A 23,159-nucleotide genomic window follows, 5' to 3' on the forward strand; every position below is an offset into this window, starting at 1 on the left:
GCCAAAGCACAGGAAATGAGAGAAATTAGTTTATCAGCCTCCCCCAGGCAGTATCTCGTACCCAGAACTAACATTTGGCAGATGGAAAATGTTTCCAACGTTACAAATAAAATAATTTTTTGTAGTTAACTTTCAAAGAGTACTGAATAATGCAGCCATCACTCAAATCAGATCTACCTCTCCACAGAAAGAGTAGGCGGCAAGCTACAACAGCATGAGCTGGGGGGAGGCAGGCAGGAAGGGTTCTTTAATCAAAAAGCTGCCAATAAAGAGATCCAAGTTAAATGTCCTTAGTGGCAACCCTTTTCGTTGTAACTAATACCGTTTCAGTTCCACAGCTGGACCTAAACGCCTTCGGCTCTCCTAAGAGTTTAATTCAAGCGTTTCACAAACTGAAGTCAGTAAAGAGACTCTCAATGACTTCCATCAGTTTTGGAACATGCTTACACTGTATGCATACATAACAATAACACTCGTAGTAATACCCTGTACTTAGAAATTTATGCTCCATAGATTGGGAAACACTTTATCTGGCTGTTAAAAGCTTTAATCTACAAAATTACAGAAATTACTTTATTTACATAAGAGGATACACAAGGAATAAACAGTTTATTGAAGGTCACAGATGGAGTAAGCACCAAGAGGAGCATTAGAAAATCAGCCCAATGCGTCTCCTGTCTTCAGCACAAGCTAAATATATTTAAAAAAAAATATTTTCATCTTTCTTGAGTTTTACACAGCTTAGAGCTAATTAAGAGGTAAATAAAACAAAAACAACCTTGAGAAGGTCAGAAATCTTTATGCCTGCCTCTAGCACAGAGGCAGTTTTATTTTGGAATTTTTTTTGCTTCATTATCTTACTGCATCCAATAATTCAGGAAGTCTAAGCAAGGCACCTTCTTGACAGGCTCCTGCTAATGCGTCCACAGCACCTCTGGCAGATGCAAAGTGGCCGGCAGTCAGAGTTGGCCAGCTTCGCTGACGCGTTACAGATAGCCGCAGATTGTTCCTTTTAGATTTCAGATGTTCAATGTATAACAACTCATGAGCGTCCTTCCTCAGCTGACCACAACTGACTTTGAAAGTCACTATTGCTTTATTCTGTGCTAAAGAATTTTTTGGATCACCTCACCACCCCTCCCTCCCCGCGCAGATTCATCGTGCCCGTTTCCCCATGAACGACCAGCTGTTACAGGGTGTAGAGGACCACTGACTTTTCGAACCGCTGTTGGCCGTTTACCAGACCGCAGCAGCTATCTGTGTGGGTCCAGAGGCAGCCATCGCATGTGAAACCCAAAGCCAATGCGCAGTGAGCTGGGGCCGCGTTTCACCTGACTACTGACGTTGATTCCATCGCTGCTTTTCTTGGTTTTGGGCTTGACAGGCTTAATCACAGCACTGGTATTTTCAACTGCTACTTCTTTTAATCATCCTAAGCATTTAGTACAGTGTGTGAAGAGCGAAAAAGAGAAAGAAATCCGAACAAAATCTCCCATCCCCACCCTAGAACAACTTCCACCTTCCCCATCCAAAAAAAAAAAAGCTAGAAAACAGATTAAAGAAAACAAGAACTCAAAGTGTCTCAAAGTTACTCTTCCAAAACTAGTTGTAAATATTCTGAACATTAAGGCTACGTAGTAATGCAATGCAGAGAAAGTCCCCAAGGCAGTAAAAGAAACAATGAAGATGAAGACATACGTCTCCCTGCATAGAATTTGCTTTTCAGTTGCGGATCTCACTGTGTTGTAACAAAATTCATTCATCAGCTCCACTACGGTCCTAACATATATCAAGATTACAATGATTTTACACATGAAGTATGTAAAATTACAGAATGTTAGGACCCAACCTATTCAAAACCAGCCCCTACGAATTCCAACTTTGCAATTTCTTTCTCTAAGACTTGGATCAGTAAGACTGAAAACTGCAAACTATCTTGCAAATGTAAGTATTAAATGTGTTTTTAAGTAAAAATTCTTCATCTCCACCATTGCACTGCCAGGGGACACCAACAACTTAAGCTCTGCTTACTTGCAGTTGGTCTAGAAACAACACAGCTTTCTTGGAAATCACCACCTAACTCCAAAGATCCTCTGGTCAAGTCAGGCTTTCCACTCCTTTCCCCCTTAGTGCTGAATTACTCCCCAAAGTTAACTGGGCCAAGCTCCTGTCTAACAGTTACCTGACAGTGTAGGTGACACAGCCATAATAAGACAGCGCAGCTCCTGTGCTTCTCCCCCCTCCACGCCTGGTGCTCCGCAACCCACCAGACACCTCAGGATCCGCTGACTGTGGAAATCTCTTTCCCTGCCTGCAGGGCTGGAACCAAATGACTTCTCTTCACATCTAAGCTTTCTGATGCTTTAGGACTGTTAATCCAGAAATGTCTTCCTCCTCTTTTTCAAATATAAACTCTGATTTCTTTTTCAAACTAAAAATGACATTTGTGATTTTCATTTGATGAGACAAGTATAGCTTTTTGGTGGGTTTTTTCCCCCTCCAAAATCTTAGCTAACAGCATAACAGCATCATAACCTGAATTCAGCAAATGAAAACCTGTAGGTTTTGTTTCCCCTACTGTTCTTAATTCAAAGGTTTTTTTACATTATAGATTAACTTTGGAAGTAGTTTACATATACATAAGAACTATATATTCAGCCAGGAATTAACATATTTATAAAGGCATCAGAAAGGCACAGTACCACTTTTCCAAGAAAATGAATACAAACTCAAACTCTTCCCAATAAATATGTGCATGCGTTTACATCACTATGTATCTACGATACACCTAACAGAACCATTCTGCTAATAAACTCTTCCCTAGCTGAAATTTGTTTTCATTCAGAAACTAATTCGTTAAAAAGTGTTCCATGACTTGAAACAATAGAATTTATCTGACGTATAGGGCTTTTCTACACAATTTCTATACAAATTATGCGCAAAAAGAACTCCAATAAAGTAAGTAAAGGTTGTGACACAAAGTCAACATTTCTACAGGAAACAGTGAGTTTTACTTCACTTCTTCCAATGATCTTTCCCCAAAGGCTGCTCAGACGATGAGAACAAACCTAGTCAATCCATTAGTGCCAAATGCTGGCATTTCGTTTACAGTCACTGGAAAATGAAGCAGTCTTCACAGCAGTTGATGCATTTTTGTATATGCAACAGGTTTCAGGATATAAAATGTAATGAAAAAATAAACCATACTGTTCTTGTACTGCCCTTTAATAGCGCAATCCCTCTGCCAGTGCAATTTGTTGTGTGCATTACTTAGCCACGCAATGTTGAAAGAAAATAAGCAACGGAAATCAATTATCTTCATATTAAAAAATAATAAAAGCAACCTTAGATTAATTGCAACTAATTTGATATCTACAGACAAAGCTCTAATTTCCTATATGAAGCTTGAATTAACTGCACTCCTACTTCTGCCAACCTGGAAACAGGAGGGAAGGGCAGGCAGCAGATGCCATCCCTGAGATCTTCTGAGCACCTCACCAACTCTGTGAAGGATCTGGGGAAGATCTGTGGAATGAAGCAGGGCAATTCCTTACCACCCTCAACACTGGCTGCTTAGCAAGAACTGCAGCTCCACTGACTTCTGTGCGCATTATCAGACCTAACAGCGATGGAAGAAAACAGCAGCATTTGGCTCTAAGCCTCTCATTTGACGAGCAAATTTCTTGCTTCAAGTGAAAAGCAGAGTTGGGTGCTGATAATTAAAAAAGGAAAACTTGACAAATTCCACTGAACAACTGGTTAGTACAGTCTCATGGCTTTTAACCCGAAACCTATTTGCTTTGCTACAGGATCAAGTTTCAAACCTGTCACACATTTATGTGCCAAACTTGGCATTTAACACACATGTCAAAAATGGGTTCCTCAAGTTTAGCAAACCACTGAAGAAGGCTGGAACCAGCCACAAATCATAAGGAACAGAGCATGAAAGTCTTTTCTGCTGCTCTCCGGAAGTTCTCACTGTGCTGTCATAGTGTCACTTTGTGCTTTTAGGATATAAACCCAGAGCTAATGAGACAGAAGCAAAGGTCATCTTTCCTAAGACAGAATTTCTTAAAGACAACAAGTTCAAACTATCAATTCTTTTTGCAAAATAGAAACTGTGTACCTATTAGATTAGTTAGCCCCATCTTGTGCACTCAGTCATTACCCCACAAGAAACACACGCTTGCTACAGTATATAAGAAATACTGTCCTTTTAGAAATTGCACCTTTAAATAATCTTCCATCAAAGATTTCTTAATGGGCCCAATGAGAAGTGGTTGCACTGAAGCACTTATCTCTTGATTTTTCATTTCATGCTTTCAGCACTCTGCACTTGTGCAAGTCCCTTCTCCAGGGCCCAGTTCTAAAGCCAGTTGGACTCCTAAAAGCTTTGATTTAAAGTGATTAAACAATGCCCAATTTCAAACCAATGCTGCAGTATTTCTTAAAAATGTTGCCTTATACTGAGCTATACTTGACTTTTTAGTGGGGTTCTTGGAGACACTGTACGCAGAAAAACGAGTTTACTGCTCCAAAGCAAACACTTGCACCTTAGGTAGTATTCATGTGAAAACTATTTCAAAGACAAGAAATTAAGCAAAGAATGTAAGATGAGAAGTGACCGATTAAGGGTTTTGTGACAATTGTGTATGTTGAATTCAACTGGCTTATCACTCCTCTCTCCTTTTTAAAATATTAATGCCTTTCACGCTGCAGCATACCACGTTAACATATCCAGCAGAAAATGCAATGTTCCATAGATAATCTTCCCTATATATCACCTACCCTTCGAAACAGCTGTACTCCATCAAACAAGGACCTGGGAGCATTAATTGTCAAGGTACACAGTCTACTGCTCTTACAGGGGGTGCTTCCCACAGCTCGGATATTGCAAATCTGAAGATTACCAAAACCAACACTAAAACATTCAGGGTTTCCCTTCTTTAAACGTCTATTTTCAGAAAACGAATAACCTCTAGCATTGCAGATAAATGTATTTAAGAAAATAATTGAAAGACTTATTGGCAGCATTTCAGGACACTTCGTGACTTCATGCAACAGCCTGTGATTTTACAACTAAGCTAAAGAATATGTACCCTGCAGGCTTGCGAGGCCTTCAATTACTGTAACAGAAATAACGAGCCTTGCACTGGCAAAACTAATGGTGCTAATCATTTATCTTTCAGAATATATCTATCCCCACCACTAGAACATACATATAAAGTGAATATTTCCAAAAAGTTCTACAGAGAGTATTTCAGTTTACTGCTAAGCAGAAAACTGATCTCTCAGGCTTACTGCAATCCAAGTATGAACATGAGTGGGAAGGAAATGCAAACTTGCTGACCCATTCCTTCAGACTCACAGAATCTTGATTTTAGATGCAGCTGTTAAAAACTACTGATACGTTTTTCACCCTTTTCCTTTGCAGCACCCAGTGAAGACAAGTTTTTATACCCTCTCCAGGATGTACTCACCCTTAGTTCAACTTCTTTGCCAAGCAAGTCATACAGACTTGCGCCTTGGGAGGTGATTTCGGAAGCAAGCTGTCTAGCCGCCTTCAAGTCAGCAATCTGGAAATACAGTAACAGCACTGAATAGCAAAAGAGAATCTCCAACATCACAAAGAAAATACACAATGATTTTTCCCGTTCTGCTGTTAAAATTGCATAGGAGGTCAGCACAGTGGCCAAAGCTCTGCTACAGAATTAAAAAAGTCATCCACCGGAATCAGAGTGAGCCTGTCTCTTGGCTTTAAAATGGTCTACAAGAGGCATCATTCAGACAGACGCTTCTGGGTGAAATCTCAGCCACTTCAGGCCAACAAAAAAACCTCCTTAAAAGCATGACGCAGCCAGTTTTTGGTTCACTTGCTGCCCAGGGCAATGGGAAACATCTTCTTTTTCATAGGCAAACGTAAAAAGTATATATACCAAAAGGAACGCGACTAAGACATTGCATAGGTAATGAATATTGATCACCTACAAGTGTTTTTCCATTATTTCTTCAGAGAGACACACCAGACTCAAACAGAGGAAAAATTGCCTGTGGTCCTGCCATTTTTTCAAGAATGGTAGTATTATTGCCTAACACGCAGGCATGACTTAGTGCAGCTATAAAAGAATCAAAGACTAAAAATATTAGAATATAGAAGAGGTGCTAAAACTAGCAAAAAGCAGTAACAGGAACTCCTCTTATTTAACAAAGTGTTGTTTTTTTTTAATATCTAGAGACGGCATTTATCTTAAGGGCTTGAACAACTTTGCTGTCTGTTGGGATGATATGAAGATTCCCCATTCCTTCAATGCAAACAGGCTCAAAACCAACTTTCAGTCAGTATTTTACAAGCTCCCCTGTTGCAATGAGATTAGTAGATAGAAATAGACTCTCTTCTGACCTACTCCAATACTTCCATGATTTCACAGCAGTCCAAAACCAAGATAACCAATTTTGTGCCACCGTTGCCTCGCACTACACTTCTGGAAAACAAGTCCTAGCATATAACCTCAAATACAAAAGTACAAGTTACAGCCATACCCACTCCCTTGCAAGAACATTGTTTACTTAAGTTTCAGACAGAAAATGGAGTTGTTTTTCGTAAGTTAACACAAAACCTCTGCCCGCAGCATAAGTTTGCCTTACTTTTGAGCCAAGATCAAACTTGAACTTGGTGCTGTCTTCCTCACTCATGTCTGCGCGTTCCACTCCCTTGGTATTCATAGCACCGTAAAGCACAGAGGTGACCTTTAGCAGTTCCTTCACTGCATAGCCATCTGCCTGGTAAAGCTTCTTCGTGTTGAGCTTTATGTGAGCTTTGGTAGCCTTTGGGAAGCAAGAACAAATTCATCGTGTCAGAAAGAACAAAATCTTCATTTACCTCCTCACACTTCACTCAAATGCTATTTTGGGGGGCACCAAGCTCTTCTATGCAGAAATAAATTCTCCCATTTGGAAACACAAGTTTGCCTCACCGTATTACCGATGTTTCTAGAAGAAATTTTTCTGAAACATGTGTACTTTCTGCATGTCAGAACATTTGCAGATAATTACCAGAATGAAAAAACTCAAACCATCCATTAATTCTTCCCTGCATGAAGATCAGCAAAAACCCTGTGCACCACTTAAATTCAAATTAAGTTTAAGTGGAATGTAAGTGCTGCCCAGGTCTCATGATGATGCTGCGGAGAGGTAAATTTCACCCTTAATGAGTTACAAGAATAAGATCAATTATCCTAATTTAACTGTCTTCTCTTCCAGCAGTACCTTCAGAATATTATATCGTTTCTCTCAAATTTTTCTCTGCTATGGTATTACTGATTTTATTCTCTTGTCTTCCATCTCTGAAAAGCACAGACAGAGCAGTAAGGAAAAAACATTAAAAATTATAATGTTATCTTTTCATACTTCAAAATAATGAAGGGGGGGGGGGGGGGGAGAGAATAATAGAAATGATACATCTGTCAGAAAGGACACAGACGTTGTTCTTGAAATTCCTGACAAGATTATATTATAAACGAACAGCCGCAAGGAGTCAACATCAAACTTCAGGTAAAACTGTGAGGCAGTCTTCCTGATGGCACATCTAAACAGGCAAGCAAAGAAAACCTGATCACCGGTTACGAATACAAAAACTAAGCATCCAAACGACTTAACATCCTTTCAGTATCTTTTAAAGACGAAATTTCTGCTAAAATGTTTATCCTTTGGGAATACTCAGTGGCAGAAAGAACCTATCCACGATTCACTCACAGTATTACACAGCTTTGGCATTACAGTGTCACTGTAAGCAATTCACACCCCCCTATGGCTCTGACAGCACAAGACTTTCAGTCCTTAAACCTTCACACATTAAAATGGTCGGTACAAGTTTTGGCTGCTCTGCACTGAGCTTCACTGAACAATTAACTGCAGGAAAGTTTCCTGTGAAACTAAGGAGAGAAGGGACCACAACTCAAACCATGGATTCATCTCCAGCTTTTCAAAGAACAAAGGAAACAAAGCAAATAGTTGTTGGCCCACGTTTCTTCGTAAGCATCTTGTCAGACTTTGTGACTTTACAATGAGATTTCCATTTCCAAGAAACCTTTACCTCTTGCCTCTCTCATCCCAAAATCTCAACCCAGCAGAGGAAACTGATTCTACATCTGCTTCCTGCTGGCAGAAACTCACCTGAAAAGTGAAATCAAAACTCCCAGGATAGGTTACTGATGTTGTACACCCTGAGCTGGGAGAATGCCAGACTTATGGTACAAAAAACCCTAATCGCTTTTGAAAATTTTGACCAGCGTGACCTCAAATGAGCCCATACACAAAGGGGAAAGCCAGACTTGTTCTCCTTCCTTCCCTTTCAGTAGAAGGAATCTAAAAAACTAATTGCAGAAACAGTAGGTATTAAATTTTAAGAGAAGCAGGTCATTAAATTGACAAAATCTGTTAAACATCCCCTACACAAAGACGACTATTGCACCACATCATAAAGGATGTTGTTAAAGACATGAATTCCAATTTCAGTTCCATTCAACCCCAAGAAAGAAAAAAATCAATGTCTAATAAAAGGACAAAAAAAAATTTTTTTCACTGAAAGACTACTTAAAAAGAGGAAAAAAATATACAGACGAGGACATATAGTTTTCAGACTGGCATAATGGCACTGCTTACTCAAGAAGGTAACTTCATGTTTGGAAAGCTTGAGAGAGTCAGCTATTTTATAATCCTCATTTGTTTTAAAGTATCATTAAAAATCACCTCCATCTATTCTGAAGATCATATTATTAAAATGCAATGGAAAAGAAAAATAAAAATACACTGCAAGGATGGCATCAACAACCAGAAAGTTTATTTTCCTTTAAAATCTGCTTTGTTTTTATCATAGAGCCAAATTTTGACAGTGTGATGGGGATGCAGAAACAGTCCAGGGAAGAATCAGAACTCCCAGCTGAGTGCTCCAGCTGTTCAGCTGCAGACTCATGGTCTTTATCCTGTCCAGCCCAAACATTCCGCAGTCTTTCCTGTCCAATGGCACATTCTCCATAGGAAGAATGAGGATTGCTCTCATCTCCCTGTCTTCTTTAATACTTAGGATAGTCTCCCAAGTACTGAAGTAGTGGCTCTAACTCTCCACAGGCTGAAATGGGAATGGAACACATGATACTTACTGCCCAGAAAGCACTCAGGAAGACTATCAGCAGACATCGCATCAACTGCTTCTCCCATCACTTTTTAAAAAACAAACGTGTCTGCCTTTTTCAAAAAGTTTGGTACCTTGGTTGGCTAAGTATGTTTTCATGAATGCACTTCTAGGACACTAAACTCATCAGAGGCTTTGTGCTGCACTCTACTTCAAATTTGGATCCAAGTGGGCTCAGGCAGGAGCCAGGTATTGAGCCACAAAGACTAGCACAGTTATAGATGGGCAAATGATTATAAAATCACGAAAGACAACCCTGCAGACACCCGAGGAACTTTTACATCCAAAAAGGAGACCTTTGGTAAGTTCTCAAACCACCAGTAACACAGAGCAATACATAATTTGTATTGTACATCTTTACTCCTCGTTCAGTAACGGAGAGCAATACTCTAGTTACATTTCACGATGATTAATCTATCCTGATATTGTCTTCAGAGACAAATCTGTCTCCATCAAGTCTCACATCGGGCTACAGATGCATAAAGCTATTAGCTACTGGAAAAGATAACTGGATTCCACAGACAGTGAATTATTAAGGAAGTGTCTACAAGCTATTCTCATTCTGAGAAGGCTGAAAACCTACAATATTCCCCATGTTATCTTGTAATATTAACGGAGACTAAGTACAGGATGACTAAAAAAATTTCTATTCATTTTGTTTTCTGAATCATATTATCTAATTCTTCAACACCCTTGGGATTTCTTACACAAAATCAGCTATCAAAAGGAAAATGTATGCATAACATTATTTCTCCTTCCATACTTGTCCTTTTAAAACATGCTTGATTTGGAGAGGAGAAATCCCTCCAAACAAAACAGATCTGTTCACTACATCTTATGATGCTCTGGGGCTCAAAAGTGCATTCTGGTATGTACAGAAGTGTATCATGCTCTGAACATAGTAAAATTAAGAGTTAAGAAAATTTATGGTGGACATCATCAAAAATCAGAGGGGAAAAGCTGGCTTGGTTAAAATGTCACTTTAATATATTTTAAAAATTCAAAAAAGCATTATAAGAAATTAATCTTTGGTGTTAGCATAAAGACTTCCATTGCTGCAAGACCCACCTGCAGCCCCATTAAGATTTTTCTACCCGATTAGGAGCGCTGTGTAAGTGTATTGTAACAGCAAAGGCTCGCGCTGCATTAAAATAACAAGAATGATATGAAGGACTATGTTATTTTATTCCACAAGGCTAAAAATGTTGATGGTCCAATTCAACTATGCTTATGCACAATGTGATAAAAGATTTGATCTGAGGAAAATATGCCTCGATCTAGCAAGTGAGAAGGCTCATACAACAGAGTACCAATACAATAGTTACGACTATTCAAGCACACAAAAGAATGAGGCATCCAAAGTTAGCAATAAATATGATGGGATCTCTTCTGAACCCGTTTAAACAGCTTCCAAAATCTTCATATCTACAGCTATATCTTCCACTATTACCTTTCTATAAACATGAAGTGGTAAGGATGAGTGTCGTTTTAGCGTTAGATGTTTGGATCACAGTTCTGCAAAGAGGTGTACATATCTCTACATGATTTCAGCAACAGCGTGCCCTGGCCTGTTCGAGTTTATAACTGCACAAGACATACAACACAGCACAAGAACACAATACATACTCAGCCACCCACTGCAAGGAAATTGTAAGGGGTTAAGAGAGAAAGCATTAAAGCTAATATGGAACTAGTAATTCAGCATGCTTGAGCACGACTCCTTAGGCAGACTTACCATGAACTGAGCCACTGCTTTAATGAAGAAAACCCGGTCCTGTTCTGTCTCCACATCAGGAGGAATATCAGTCTGAGGTTCATACCTGTAGAAAGAACCATGTGTAGATTCTGACAAGAAATACATGTGCAATATTAAAGAGACTGCTTCATTTGCAAGGCAAAAATCAAACATAACAAACATGTACAAGACTGGAAAACAAATCTTTAGCTCCTACTGCAGACTGGGGTATCCAGACCCTGGAATGCATGCAAGGGGTTTGTGCACCAACTGCAAAAGCTGCCAAACCCGAGATGCTTCTGCAGAAGGAATGGTACTGTCAGGTTCTGAGAACCTCTTTCCAGTCAGTTTTGCAAAGGAGCAAAATCTAGCTGGTTCAGTCAAGTCTGTGAAATACTTATTTTCAGCAGTAAGTTACCACTTTAGCCACAAGCTGCTTACACAAATCAAACTAAACTTAATCATGTGCGGCTTCACAATATAAAACACCAGGCATACGACTGAGTTAATACTCTCAGCCTTTCCAGTCATAAGTTAAAATGACTTGTACCGGATTACTACTGCTGGTAACAACAAAAACAGCCACCCTGTCCTTTAAAATGTTACGACACTTTTCCACACTCTCAAATCACACAAGAAAAGTTCACACTCAGACATCATTTCAAACTTATTACTTTCAAGAATAAACAACACTTATGAAAAAGCAAATTGAAAGATTGTGAAATGCTTTTAAAAAATCACCAGCAAAATGCAGAAACTTCTAGAAGTCACCAGCCTACAGGAACCAGGGAAGAAAAAAAGTAATTCCCAGGCTCATAAAAGGCTTTGAGATTTTCAGCTTTCAGACAGGCAAACAAGTCACTTCTCTTTCAAAACACATTTGAAATTATGAGCAAGGCACGTGCAAAGCAGCCTCTCTGCTTTAAAGTGTAATTAAAAGGGTGCTAGAAGCTGGCAAAGCTGTCTGCCTGTGTCAAGTGTCATTGTGACCCGTAACAGAAAAGGATGCCAGTGTTCAGTTGCTATTTGGTCTGAAACTGAAGCACTTCACTATTAGGCACAGGGCTCCCAGTAATCTTATAACACAGAACTTTAAGCTTTTAAAAGTGTGCAGGTTCATTAGAGAAACATACTTTTAAAACCATATTTTTGCTTTCTTTCAATTGCTCTGTTACTGTTACATACTATGGGGGACACTGAGTTAAGTTTTTACATGAGCTGAAAACAACCAGTAATTTAGACCCTCAGTGTAACAGCAGTATTTTAAAGAATATTTAGGTGACTTAATCCAAGTAATTTTGAACAGTTGTAAGTATTTCCCTATTTTATTACAATTGCAACAGTGTTCAGCAAATCTCTAACAGCTTGGCAATTAAAGTTAATGGATACTAATTATGAATCCAGGCCAAAAAATAACAATCAGGCAAACGGGTCACTGTTGTACTTTCAATAGCAATATTCTACCTTATGAGTAGCTTAAAAAATTGAGTTTATTTTTTCACTTACATGGGAGAAAGAAGATCATGTATAAATTGATTAGCACCTCAAGTTTCATAAACATTTAACCAAAGTCTATCGATTTCAGTGGGTGTAAGACTACAACTGGATAGCAGTAGATTGGTACTTTATCATCTTGTTTTTTTTTAAACATGGCATGGACGCTAGACGATACCAGGTTGCACCAATAACAATTGTAGCAACAAGGTAAGAACTAACTGTATCTTGACAAATTCTCGCTATCTATCAGCCTGTTTGGGGTACAAGGTCAGATGTAGGCAGAATGGTAATGGAGTTTGTAGAATGTGTGAAAGAGATACGGCTGCTTTTGAATAAGTAAGTCCACCTTCAGGATGCAGTCTCTGCCAGGGCTGAGTCATTGTATTTTCTACTTCAGCCACTAAAACACCTTTAGTTATCATTGTAAAATTAAACTAAAAACCTGCAAACTTAACTGCCACATTTTCTATCTGATATTCAGAAAAGCAGATCTCAAAGAAGGACTAAATATAATTATGCTCCTCTTTAAACTTCTTGATACAGCTTCACACCAAAACATCAGCTCCGAGCACACGTATCACACCCCAGCATCAGCCCCGACACTCGTTAGCCTGATCGCCAACCTTTCCTAGGCTAATCACCAACCTTTTCACTAGCCAGAGAAGCACTTCTGAAACAAGCATGAAGTTTGGGGTGTGGAAATTCTCCATCGATATGAGCCGGGGATACCCCAGTGCCCTCATCATCTCAGTAAAATCTGCAAAACAAGCCAGAGCAGGGATTCCTTCTCACATACCCAACACGGACATTACCAAGAGCTCCGCTTCCCACCGCCTGCTGCTCGTTCACCATCAGATACCCCCTGCTCAAAGTTTTGTTAACAAAAATCCTGAATCAACGTTCAAACAGCTTCTCTCTACAAAACACACCACTGAAGCGAAGCGAACCACGGCTTGCGGCGGTCACCACAAGGCCGAGGCTGCGCCATCCCCGTCCCCCGCGTTCCTGAAGCCCCGCCAAGGCACAGCCTGCCAGGCTCTGGAGGGCCGGCTCCCTCCGCCCCGCAGCAGGCCTGCCTGCAGCCCGGGCCCGAGGCGAGCCCAGCGCCCCTCACCCCCTGCCGCCGCCGCCTCCTCCACCGCCGTGAAACTACACGGAAAAACCTGAAGGGAAAAGCGGGATCCCCGGCCCGGCCCCCCGCCCCAGCTCGCCCCTCAGCGAGGTTCCTCACTCCTGAGGTCGCGGAACGACATCGCCGGGGCAGCCCGCGGACCCCCTCCCCCCGCACTAGGCCGCGCCGCTCGTATCCATGGCAACGGCCCTACGGCGCCGCGGCCGAGCCAAACTTCCGCGCAAAGCGAAGTGCCGTGGCGGTGGGTCGGGCCCTGTGCCGGGCCGGGGCGGCGCAAGCGGGCTCTTGCTCTGCAGGGCCTACCGGCGGGATGGCCGGACCCTCCTGCGTCTCATGGCGGGTCCCCGTGCTCCGGCCTCCACAACTTCCCACTGTCGCACACCAGCCACCCACCAAGGTGACATCGAGCCGGGGCCGGAGCTGTGCTGAGCCCATCTTAAATCGGTTAATCGGGGAGGGAGGGCTAAGAGCCAGCGTCAGTTATTTTCAGAGAAGACTCGACAGTACCTGTGCCACGTTGAACGGTGGCTGCTGTGGTTTGAGGCAAAGGCCGTGCTCTCCCGTGGGACGACGGAACAGTCACCAGGGATGTGAAAACCAGACATAAACCCAGCGCTGCCACATCCCAGGGTAGGCTGGATACCCGGCTTTCCATCCCATTGGAATCAGCACAGCCAGCCGCTCTGCAGAGGAGGTCCCGAATCGCTTCCGGGACAGGAGCCCGGCGCCCAGCTCTGCCCAGGGCTTGACCGTCGCAGGGCTGAGCCCGAGCACCAGCAGGAAGGCAGGCGGGAACACCTTCCTCTCCACGGACACACACTTCTGATGGGCATCTATGGTGCCACAGCCACCCAGACAGCGACTGCAGTTCGTGGAGCTCTCAGCCGTAATGCGCAGGAGGTCTTTGGCACAGCCCAGGCTGCACACGGCTGCCTGGCGACAGAGCCAGACCCCTGCACGTTCCTTGTCCCTGCCCAGTGACACCAGCAGAAACCAGCGTCCCCAGACCAGCCGACACGGCTCCTTGCCACCTCTCAGCTCCTACCTGCAACTGACACTGGCTGATCCTGTCAGCAGTTGCATAGCAAACTACTCAAAGGCTGTTGGTGTCCTGAGTTTGCTCCTACGGACGCAGCCAACAGCAGTTTTCATGTTGATGCATCAAGTAACAACAACATGACAGGTTCTCCGCTCACACTTTGTGGTTTCAGATGTCCTAAAGGAAGGGGAGCTCTGACCACGAGACTCTGCAGAAACACCGGACAGAGCAGCCACAGCTCTTACTGACAGTGTCATCAATATCGCAGGGTAGAATGAGCTGAAAATAATCTAGATGTCAGGCTGATCTATGGACGTCTCGGGACATTGTGTGGAGCAGTCCGCAGTTTTCCAGTTCTAACTGCCCAAGCATATGTAAGACGTGCGCACACAGGCTCAATATTGAGCAGTGCCCGATCCACATGATTGAAAAAGTAATCAAAAGCAAGGAAATAGCAATGAATCCTACAAAGAATAAATATTGAAATGAAGTAGTCACTTTAGAAAATAGGAGACATGATTAGAGGCTGGGTTTCTTATGCCAAAATGCCGTGAGACAACAAGCCTTAAAGAATTCACTAGTTCAAGGGTGTTCCAGCTGTCTGATAACTTGGGCAGGGGGACCAGAGCAGGAAGGAAAAGTTCCCCTGCTCCACTGCTGTTGTACGTTGACTATCAGGCAGAAGGCAGGTGAGATGAAGTATGCGTGGGAAAGCCAAAGCTGTAAGATAAATGAAAGAAATTGTCAGTGTACTGTTTACCTCCGCTCTTCAATTTATAGAACTATCATTAATATTTATATATTAATATTAGGCAGCACAAATGTGCCGCTGGAGATGGAGTGGATGTAACTTTGAACTAAATAGGGGCTCACAGGGGAGCAAACTGCAGCCATGTAACCGTGGCAGGAGCTCACACCACATCCACGAGGGCTGAGCCTTTCTCCCTGCTGCGTTCCCATCTCTAGAAACCCACACGAAAAAAATGCTACACATCTCTACTCATTCCCCAGACCCATGAACTGACCTCCAAGGAAATGGCTCCCTGTTCCACAGCCCAGTTCACACTTTTGCATGGTGCTTTTTCCCTCTCCTGCATCACTACAAAAGCTGGAAATTCTGTTGGAAAGGAAAGAAAAATCTAAAATTTTGGCATAGATTTGTGTGGCAGTGTGTGAGCTATCAGATGACATTGCAGGCTTCTGAGGACAGATGGTGATATCTTCACTGCACATCTGCAATGCCTGGTCTCCATCTAAACCTCTAATTTTGTTTAGATGAAGTTTTGTTTCTTGATGACTGTCGGAAGCCACAACTGCTGCTGGGGGCCTGGGAGATGTGCAGGAGGAACCCAGCCAGGGGACAGGAACACCGTCTGAGCGGTGCGTAAGCATCCAGCGGCATCCGTTGCCACTCAGGCTGGTTTCTAGCAGAAAGTGGTGACCGCACCTTGCAGCCTGAAGCACTGGTGATAAGGAATTAGCAGCCCTTGCAGTGTCCAGCTTTGCTCTAAAACACAGTTGGGGATGACAGAATCAACAGCTATTATTTAACACCTTATGGAGAAACAGTCTCTCCTGCCTGTTTCATATGTGCACTGGGAATTTTGGGGTTCCTCAAATCACTTTGGGGCTGACAAGCGCTATGCATGCTGCAAGTGGGGCCGAGCAAACCCTCCCACACCCCAGGCCCTTAGCATCATCTCACCCTATTCACTGCCTCCATTCTGGTTTCGGGACTCTGCCAACATTTTTTAGCCCCTCTCTCCGGCTTCCACCCATCCCCAATCACACCACTGAAGTAGAGTCCTCCTTCGGCTCTTGAGCATCCATTAATCAAAGATTTCACAGAGAAACCATTGACCTGGGCAGCTGGATATCACTGATCCAGGCTATGTGTCATCAGGTCCCTTTTGGCTGCTGCATGTGTGGTTAGCACAATGTGCTTTTAAATAGTCCCTCATTCAAATATCCCATCAGACAGCCTGATGTCTGTGTCAGCTCCCAATTTAGCAAGAACAGTGCCCGAGTTTTTCCAGCGCACAGAGAGGCTGTGCACTGTGAGAGCCTCCATGTCTGGACCAAGGCAGGAGATGAGCTCAGTGATCAAAGTGATTCGAGAAGGACAGGGATGGAGAAACCATCTCACTGCAAGGATGGCCAGACCTTGTAGCACCCCACCAGTCTCCTTTGCTTGCAAGGCAAATGCCTCTCTTTTGGGAGAGAAAGAACAATTTGGTCACATCTGCCCATACAGGATCCACCCTCCATTTATGGAGCTAAACCATACAACCTCCATGTATGATTTTTGCTGCTTCACCCCATTATTGCTATTTTAGGACCAGCAAAATAAATCTTAATGATTAGCAGGTTGAGACCCCTTTCCTTGCCCTGTTCACCAAACACTCTTTACATCTAAACCAGCGTTATCGATCTTGTGGTCAGAGCCTCCTGGCCGTCAGCCAGGAGTTTTTCATTTCTCCCCATCTCATCTCAGCAGAGCTGGCTGCACCCTTCAGCAGTTGCTCCCCATCTCAGCCTGTGCGTGACCCCATTCCTTCTGGACAAATTCCCCCAGTATCTGTCAGGTTCTCAACGTATAAATAATCAGCTTCATTAATCTTTCCCCTTGTCATTCCTTTCAGCTATCTGAACTCTTGTTGCCATCTTCCTGCAGATGAAGGCTTCTCTTTTTGTGGGCAATATATGTATTTTTTTTGTTTTTTAGTGTTCTACTCTTCTTTCCCCAGGTTGTTTTATTGGCAGAACTCAGCATTAAATTTGCTGTCACAGGTTTTTAAGTCAAATTCTCACATCACAGTACCTGACAGATTGTCCTAAAACATTTTTTTCCTCCAGTAACAAAGAACTATGCTTCACGACAAGTTGTTGTTTCGTGCTGTTCCCATGGGGCAAACAGTTCTGTGGGGTCAGGCTGACCTGGACCATGCTTGCCAAGGATCTGTGCTCGGGGATGTGGCAGGTGGGTGAGTGCCACGGGCCGGTTGTGAGGACAGGACTTGTTCCAGCTGATAGACAGCCCCAAGGAGCAGCTGTGGTGCCTCCACCAGATAATTAGAAAGGAGATTTTTTGATGCCTTAAAATTCAGAAAGAAACCACACACAGCTGCCGGGCGAGCCATGCTGGCGGGGAGTTTGGGAGGGCAAGGGCAGGTAGGGGCATCACCCCTGTGGCCACAAACACATTCCCCGGGACAGGCTGAGCCACAGGAGCAGGAGGAAAACCGCATCTGTGTCACCTGCTCGGACACTTGTCTGTGCCCCTACTTCTGCTGTGTGCCTCCAGCAATGACTCTGCTATGAACTGCAATTATTCCCACCTGGTTTCCCCGTGTGTTAGGAGAGCATCTACCTTTGCTTTTGCCCTCAAAGATGCAGAATCACCCGGTTTCCAATAGGACCACACAACAGGGCCAATAACCAGGCTTTTCTGAGACTGGGCTTTGTCCCTGACCCAGTGTCACAGGCACAAGGCTGCCCAGCTCTCCTGGGTCCGGCTGCATGCAGGTTCCTGCCTGTACCCCTGTTTTCTTCAAATTGCACCCTGGTATCGGTCTAGAAATCCAGATGTCAAACTGAAAAAGAGCTTTTTCTAGCTAAAACAAGTCTGAGTGCAGCCCCCCAGCAGCGCTGCCCTGGGGGCCCCTTTGCTGGAGCGAGGTCTGGTCAGCAGATGGGAGCTCCTGGCGAGGCCAAACCTCCCTCCAGCAGCACCCAAGTTCCCTCATTTCCCTGTGCCCTTGTAGAAAATGACCTGCAAAGCAAAGAAAAAGAGCTTCAGGATTTTCCTGCTCTTCTGATGTTGTCTTACCTGGTTGTTCTTGCACTGCAGATTTTGTCCTTGACCTCAGGGATGGCAGAACTGTAGGTCTTGTAGGGCTAGGACAGGATGTGCTGTTGGAAATACAATCAAGTGAGAAAGCAAGTAATTTTTACTCCGATTTCTCTAACGTTTTTAAAATCAGGAATAAAAAAATTGAGATGATCAGGCATTTTTCGGATTCCTCAAGCACAAAATAATAAAACATGCATCTGTGCCCTCCCTGTTGGGAAGAGGGGGTAAAAAGGCCTCAAGCTTCTTTTGCATCCCAGGAGAGCCTCCTGTGAAGTCGCTGTACACTTCACTATACTCTAAGTCACCTTTCACACACTGCGAGGGGAAAAAAAAAAAAGAGAATGTGGTCATCTTGATGGCAGAGAAAATAAAATCTGCTTCTGCTAGGTTGTTTCCCAAGGTACCCATTAAATAAATGCTGCAGGAGGATATCAGCTTTACAAATAGACCCCTTATAGCTTGAGAGACTGGGAAGAGAATCTGCCAGAGTAATTTGCTTAGAGAGGGACTGGTAAAGAAAAAAAAAAAGGCAGGGTAGGATATGGCGAGGTTTTCATTTGGCTGGTATATGAAAGTGTCATGCAGATACTTCATGTTCAGTTTTTTGCATCCACTTTCTGCTTTTACTTGCAAGCTGGGCATCAATTTTTGCCCTTCTGATCAGAGCCTTCCGCTGTTACCCAGCTGGGACAGATTAATTTTCACCTAAAGGCAGTTTTCAACCCTGGGCTGCAACATTTGCTGTCCCCATCCACACGGCCCAACTTTTCTGTCTGCTGCTGAGGGCTGGCTCAACTTGCAAACTCCTTAGTGCATGGAAGAGTTTTGTGAGCAGACTTCTTGCTTCCCACTTTATTTAACAGCAACCTCACCACTCCAGAAGCAAGGAAGGGAAGATAACCGCTACTGGGAGGTGGGGAAATGGCTGGGGATCACTGGTGGAAGGTGAAGTGCAATTTGTGCTGAGGAACCCAGAGAAAATCTGGAGCCCTTGTGTCTGGGGAAGGAAAATATCCAGGAACATCACATTCCCCATAATTACATTGCAGAGCAGTTTCCCTGTTAATGTGCTGGCATTAGAGAAGAGCTCCGAGAGCAGAGTGCGGTACCCAGGATAAGCAGCAGCCCATGTATCAAGCAGAAGGGGTAATAAATCAACGGCTGCCGTTTGATCACTCAGCAGATAAGCAAGAGACACTACTTAGGATGAAAAAACATCCCCAAGCAAGTAGATTTCCAGATCTGTCTCAGACTTTGTCTGACAGGTCAGGAGAGGAGAGACTGGGTTCTCATTTATATACAGTGAAAAACAAGATTATATTTCCACTCTCCATTAGCTCCCCTCAAAACAGAATGCCAGTGCTGGCTTGAAGTGGGCCAGATAAGTGCTGATTTCCCAGAATCCGCCTAATTTCTGGGTGTGCAGTTTAAGATGGCACAGCAGAGCTCGATTTATAGAGAACACAGCACTCCCTGTGTCCCGGGGAGCTGAAAGTCCAGATAATCTTCACTACAAGGGAAAGGGATCTGAAAATCATTGCTTTCTCATTAAAAGTTTCGGTGTATTTTTCTGCAACACCAACATTTTGGCTCCTGGCCTGCTTGGAGGGAAGGGTGTGGAGAACAACGAACCAAGGTGACAAGGAGAAAGAGTCTAAGTGGTGACAGTGTCCTTCCAAGCCTAGTTACCCAATTTGCCCTTTTTCGTGAGAACCACCAAGCAAAAAGCTGCTTTCACAGCTGAGGAGTACAAGCCCTGCACAGCACAAGGGTGAAGCAAGCCCTCTGAGGCAAGGTCCTGTTCTCCAGGCTCTCGGCTTGGCACAGCTCCATTGTTTAATTAATTGCAGTCATCATTTGGGCACTGCCATCTAAACTAGGAACACACATTAGTGGAAATTAGAGCTCTTCCAGGGTTATCCCAAACACTCCTTACCTGTGGAGGTGCCACCTTTGCCCAGTTTTTGCCCCAAGAATTGCTTTCCACCCTCCCCTGTTGCTTTCCAGCAGCAGCTGGCGGGATCATTGAGATCTGTGCCCTGAGTCCCCACCAAGCAGCCTCGAGTGGGCTCTGGGACCACCGTGGCCAGGGAAGCCCCATGATGGAGAGCCCAGGGCAGCAGGAGCCCTGCTGACGGCCACGGTGGGATGGAGCCCTGTCCTCTGAAAAACAGGCAGAAAAAGCTCAAAGGGAAACACAGAAATAACATTAGCATTTAAACAGCAAGCATCTACTTCACCACACAAGCATTTGTGCTGCCAGGAGAAGAAACAGCTTGATTAAAAACCTTCTGGACTTATCAAACTGCAGTGAAAGTCCTGAAGTGCTGTGAGCTGGGTTTGTCTTCCGCTCCCAGCTCTGCTTTGGTGTTAAACCGTCATCCACTGAAACAGCCTCTCCACGAGTCCCAGCTTGCAGAGGGAGTCGGGGTCTTGGATAAATAGACCTCGGGGCTGAGCCAGTCTGGCAATTTTACATCCCTGTGCTGGCAGAAACCTGTGATCTCAGCAGCAGAATGAAGCATTGCTCTGTTAAAAGATGAGGGCAGCTGGTTTTTGTTCAATACATCTAAAAATAGGTTAGTGACAAGGAAATGTTTGGGGTGGAAACGATGGAGGGGCTTCAGGCAGGGGGTGGGGTGCAAGAGGAGAGGTGCAAGAAGCAGGAGGCCAGGCCAAGCCAAAGACCATCACAAGGAGAAGACGAGCAGCAGCAGGGACATGCTTCATCTGGAAATAACCCCTTTCTTGTAACTACCTTTTTCTATTGCAAAAATACACTCAGCTGTGAAATTGAGCCTAGAGAAAGCTATCCTTCTTAGATGAACTCAGCATCACTCTCAGCAACTGCCTGTGCTGCGGCAGTGTCACCTGCCTCCGTCTGGAGCATATGGTGGGTGTAAGGAGACCTCATAACCTCTCTGCTATTGAAGCAAAAGCTATTGCACTGCAGGTATCATGGGATTTGAGGAATTATTATCCCCCCTCAGTTAGGAAACCAGGATTTCTGGCTCCCCGAGCAAGTGATAGATTGTTTTCTCTACAGGCTGGGTGGCTTCATCAGCCATTAAGCTGTTGGAAGATCTCTGGTCACAGCAGAAGAAAAACCTCATGAGGATGATGTCTGTGCCTCTATGAGCAGAGGTGATACGTACATCCAGAAATCTCTCTTTACTGAAGCGCCAGAAAATACATCACATTGCCAGTGAACCCAGGACCCACTTCAGGTTTCATTAACTAAAAGAGAAGTGAATACCCCTCAAAACCTAGTCTAAAGCTTATAAAACCATGGGAGGATGGCCTCCAGGGTGGGAAAGCTGCAGAGCAGGAGTTGGGGGTCATGTCTGCCTGCACCTCCACAGTAAACGGGTTTGCTGATACCCCATCACTACACGTGGGTACTCTGCTGCATGCGGCGCCCTCCAAGTGAGTCATGCAGACCATGCCCAACAGGAAGGAGCCCAGCCAGTATCTGAGAGCTAGAAGTCTTCTCTGCTCTTCTATGGGGAAGCAAGGCTCCTTAAAGATAGAAATTGCAGAGGCAGAAGGCATGGAGTCCATACTGCGGAGAGCTTCCCTGTGACAGCAGAAATGGGAGTGAGTGGGGAAGGAGCACTAACTGGGGAACCTCAGCTTTTTGTACAGATGAACTGGCCCTTCTGTCGTCAGAGGCAGCCACGCACAGGCAGCCCTGGCTAACACATAAAAATCCGAGGGGCTGTTTTCAGCCCAGCTCACAGCATCTATCGATACCTTTAGATACGCATAACCCAAAACCCCACATTTTAATGAAGATTTTGTACGTGCACAGAAATCCAATGCCAGAAAGAGCCCAGAACAGCAGCATGTGCCAAGCTGCCCAGACTCTTCATGTCCGAGCCTCAAAGGAGAGCTGCATTTGAGCAGAGGAGCCAACTCCCTGCAAACAGCAAGTGAAGAGAGGAGCAGCAAACAGCAGCCGCTCCACTAAGCCCAGGGTGCAGCCCAGCCTGCCAGCTAATTAGGAGATTGATGCAGTAATGCACACAAGGAACTGCTAAGAAGGGGGAGAAGCCACAGGGTCGTTTTCCTACTTCATTTTCCCCAAAGCAAGTAGGAGAGAGCTTTCCCAGCAGGTTGAACAGCCAGGCGTGCTGCAATACAGCACCTTGCCCGGCAAGCTGCAGCCTCCCACGCCTGTGGGGTTTGGGCGATTCCCACAGAGGGTATGCTGGAGCAGATGCCCCCTGACATCTCCGGTAGCTGGGCTTCCAGGGTCCAACAGTGCCACCTCGAGTGGCCTGCCCCAGGACACAACACAGCATCAGCAGGCTCAGTGCCTCTGTTTACCCAGCCGTAAGCTGTGTTACGTACCACAACTGGGGTTGGCAGTTTTGTGTTATGTTTTTAAAGCCTTTTCAGATCCACCGGCAAGAAGGAAATACAGAGCACACCTCTCACTCTGCAGGTCCAACACACTCAAACACTTAGCTGAGCATAACAGAGTCAGGCAAATGACAGTCCTACGTAAAAAATACATTTTCTTCCATCCCACTGCACCCTAAGGTGGCAAAGACCCAACACCTGGGACAGCTAGGGAGGACCCAGAACACACTGCAAGACAAGGCAGCTTCTTGAGCCTCTAGTTATTTCTCCCTGTTTTGCAAAGTCAAAGCTATAGAAAACATGTCTGTCCTCAAAACAGTGGAGGGCCACCGCCGCTTTTGGGGCATG

General features: G+C 44.2%; 1 protein-coding gene across 7 annotated transcripts in view; it reads right to left on the minus strand.

Annotated features, from left to right (window-relative positions):
* CLUAP1 (clusterin associated protein 1) overlaps window positions 1–14,181 on the minus strand; it is a 71,070-nt gene extending 56,889 nt beyond the window's left edge. For 2 of the 7 annotated variants that reach the window (XM_075436361.1, XM_075436356.1), the window contains exons 1-5: window positions 13,654–13,761; window positions 13,068–13,179; window positions 10,926–11,010; window positions 6,646–6,825; window positions 5,481–5,576 (exon numbers count right to left, since the gene is read on the minus strand). In XM_075436361.1, the coding sequence (XP_075292476.1) occupies window positions 5,481–5,576; window positions 6,646–6,825; window positions 10,926–11,010; window positions 13,068–13,179; window positions 13,654–13,675 (495 nt within the window). In that variant the 5' untranslated portion in view covers window positions 13,676–13,761. The other 5 variants (XM_075436360.1, XM_075436359.1, XM_075436357.1 and 2 more) reach the window with 5 other exon arrangements.
* Window positions 14,182–23,159: the final 8,978 nt, after the last annotated feature.

Source organism: Opisthocomus hoazin, chromosome 15 (genome assembly GCF_030867145.1).
Source record: "Opisthocomus hoazin isolate bOpiHoa1 chromosome 15, bOpiHoa1.hap1, whole genome shotgun sequence".
Lineage (NCBI taxonomy): Eukaryota > Metazoa > Chordata > Aves > Opisthocomiformes > Opisthocomidae > Opisthocomus > Opisthocomus hoazin.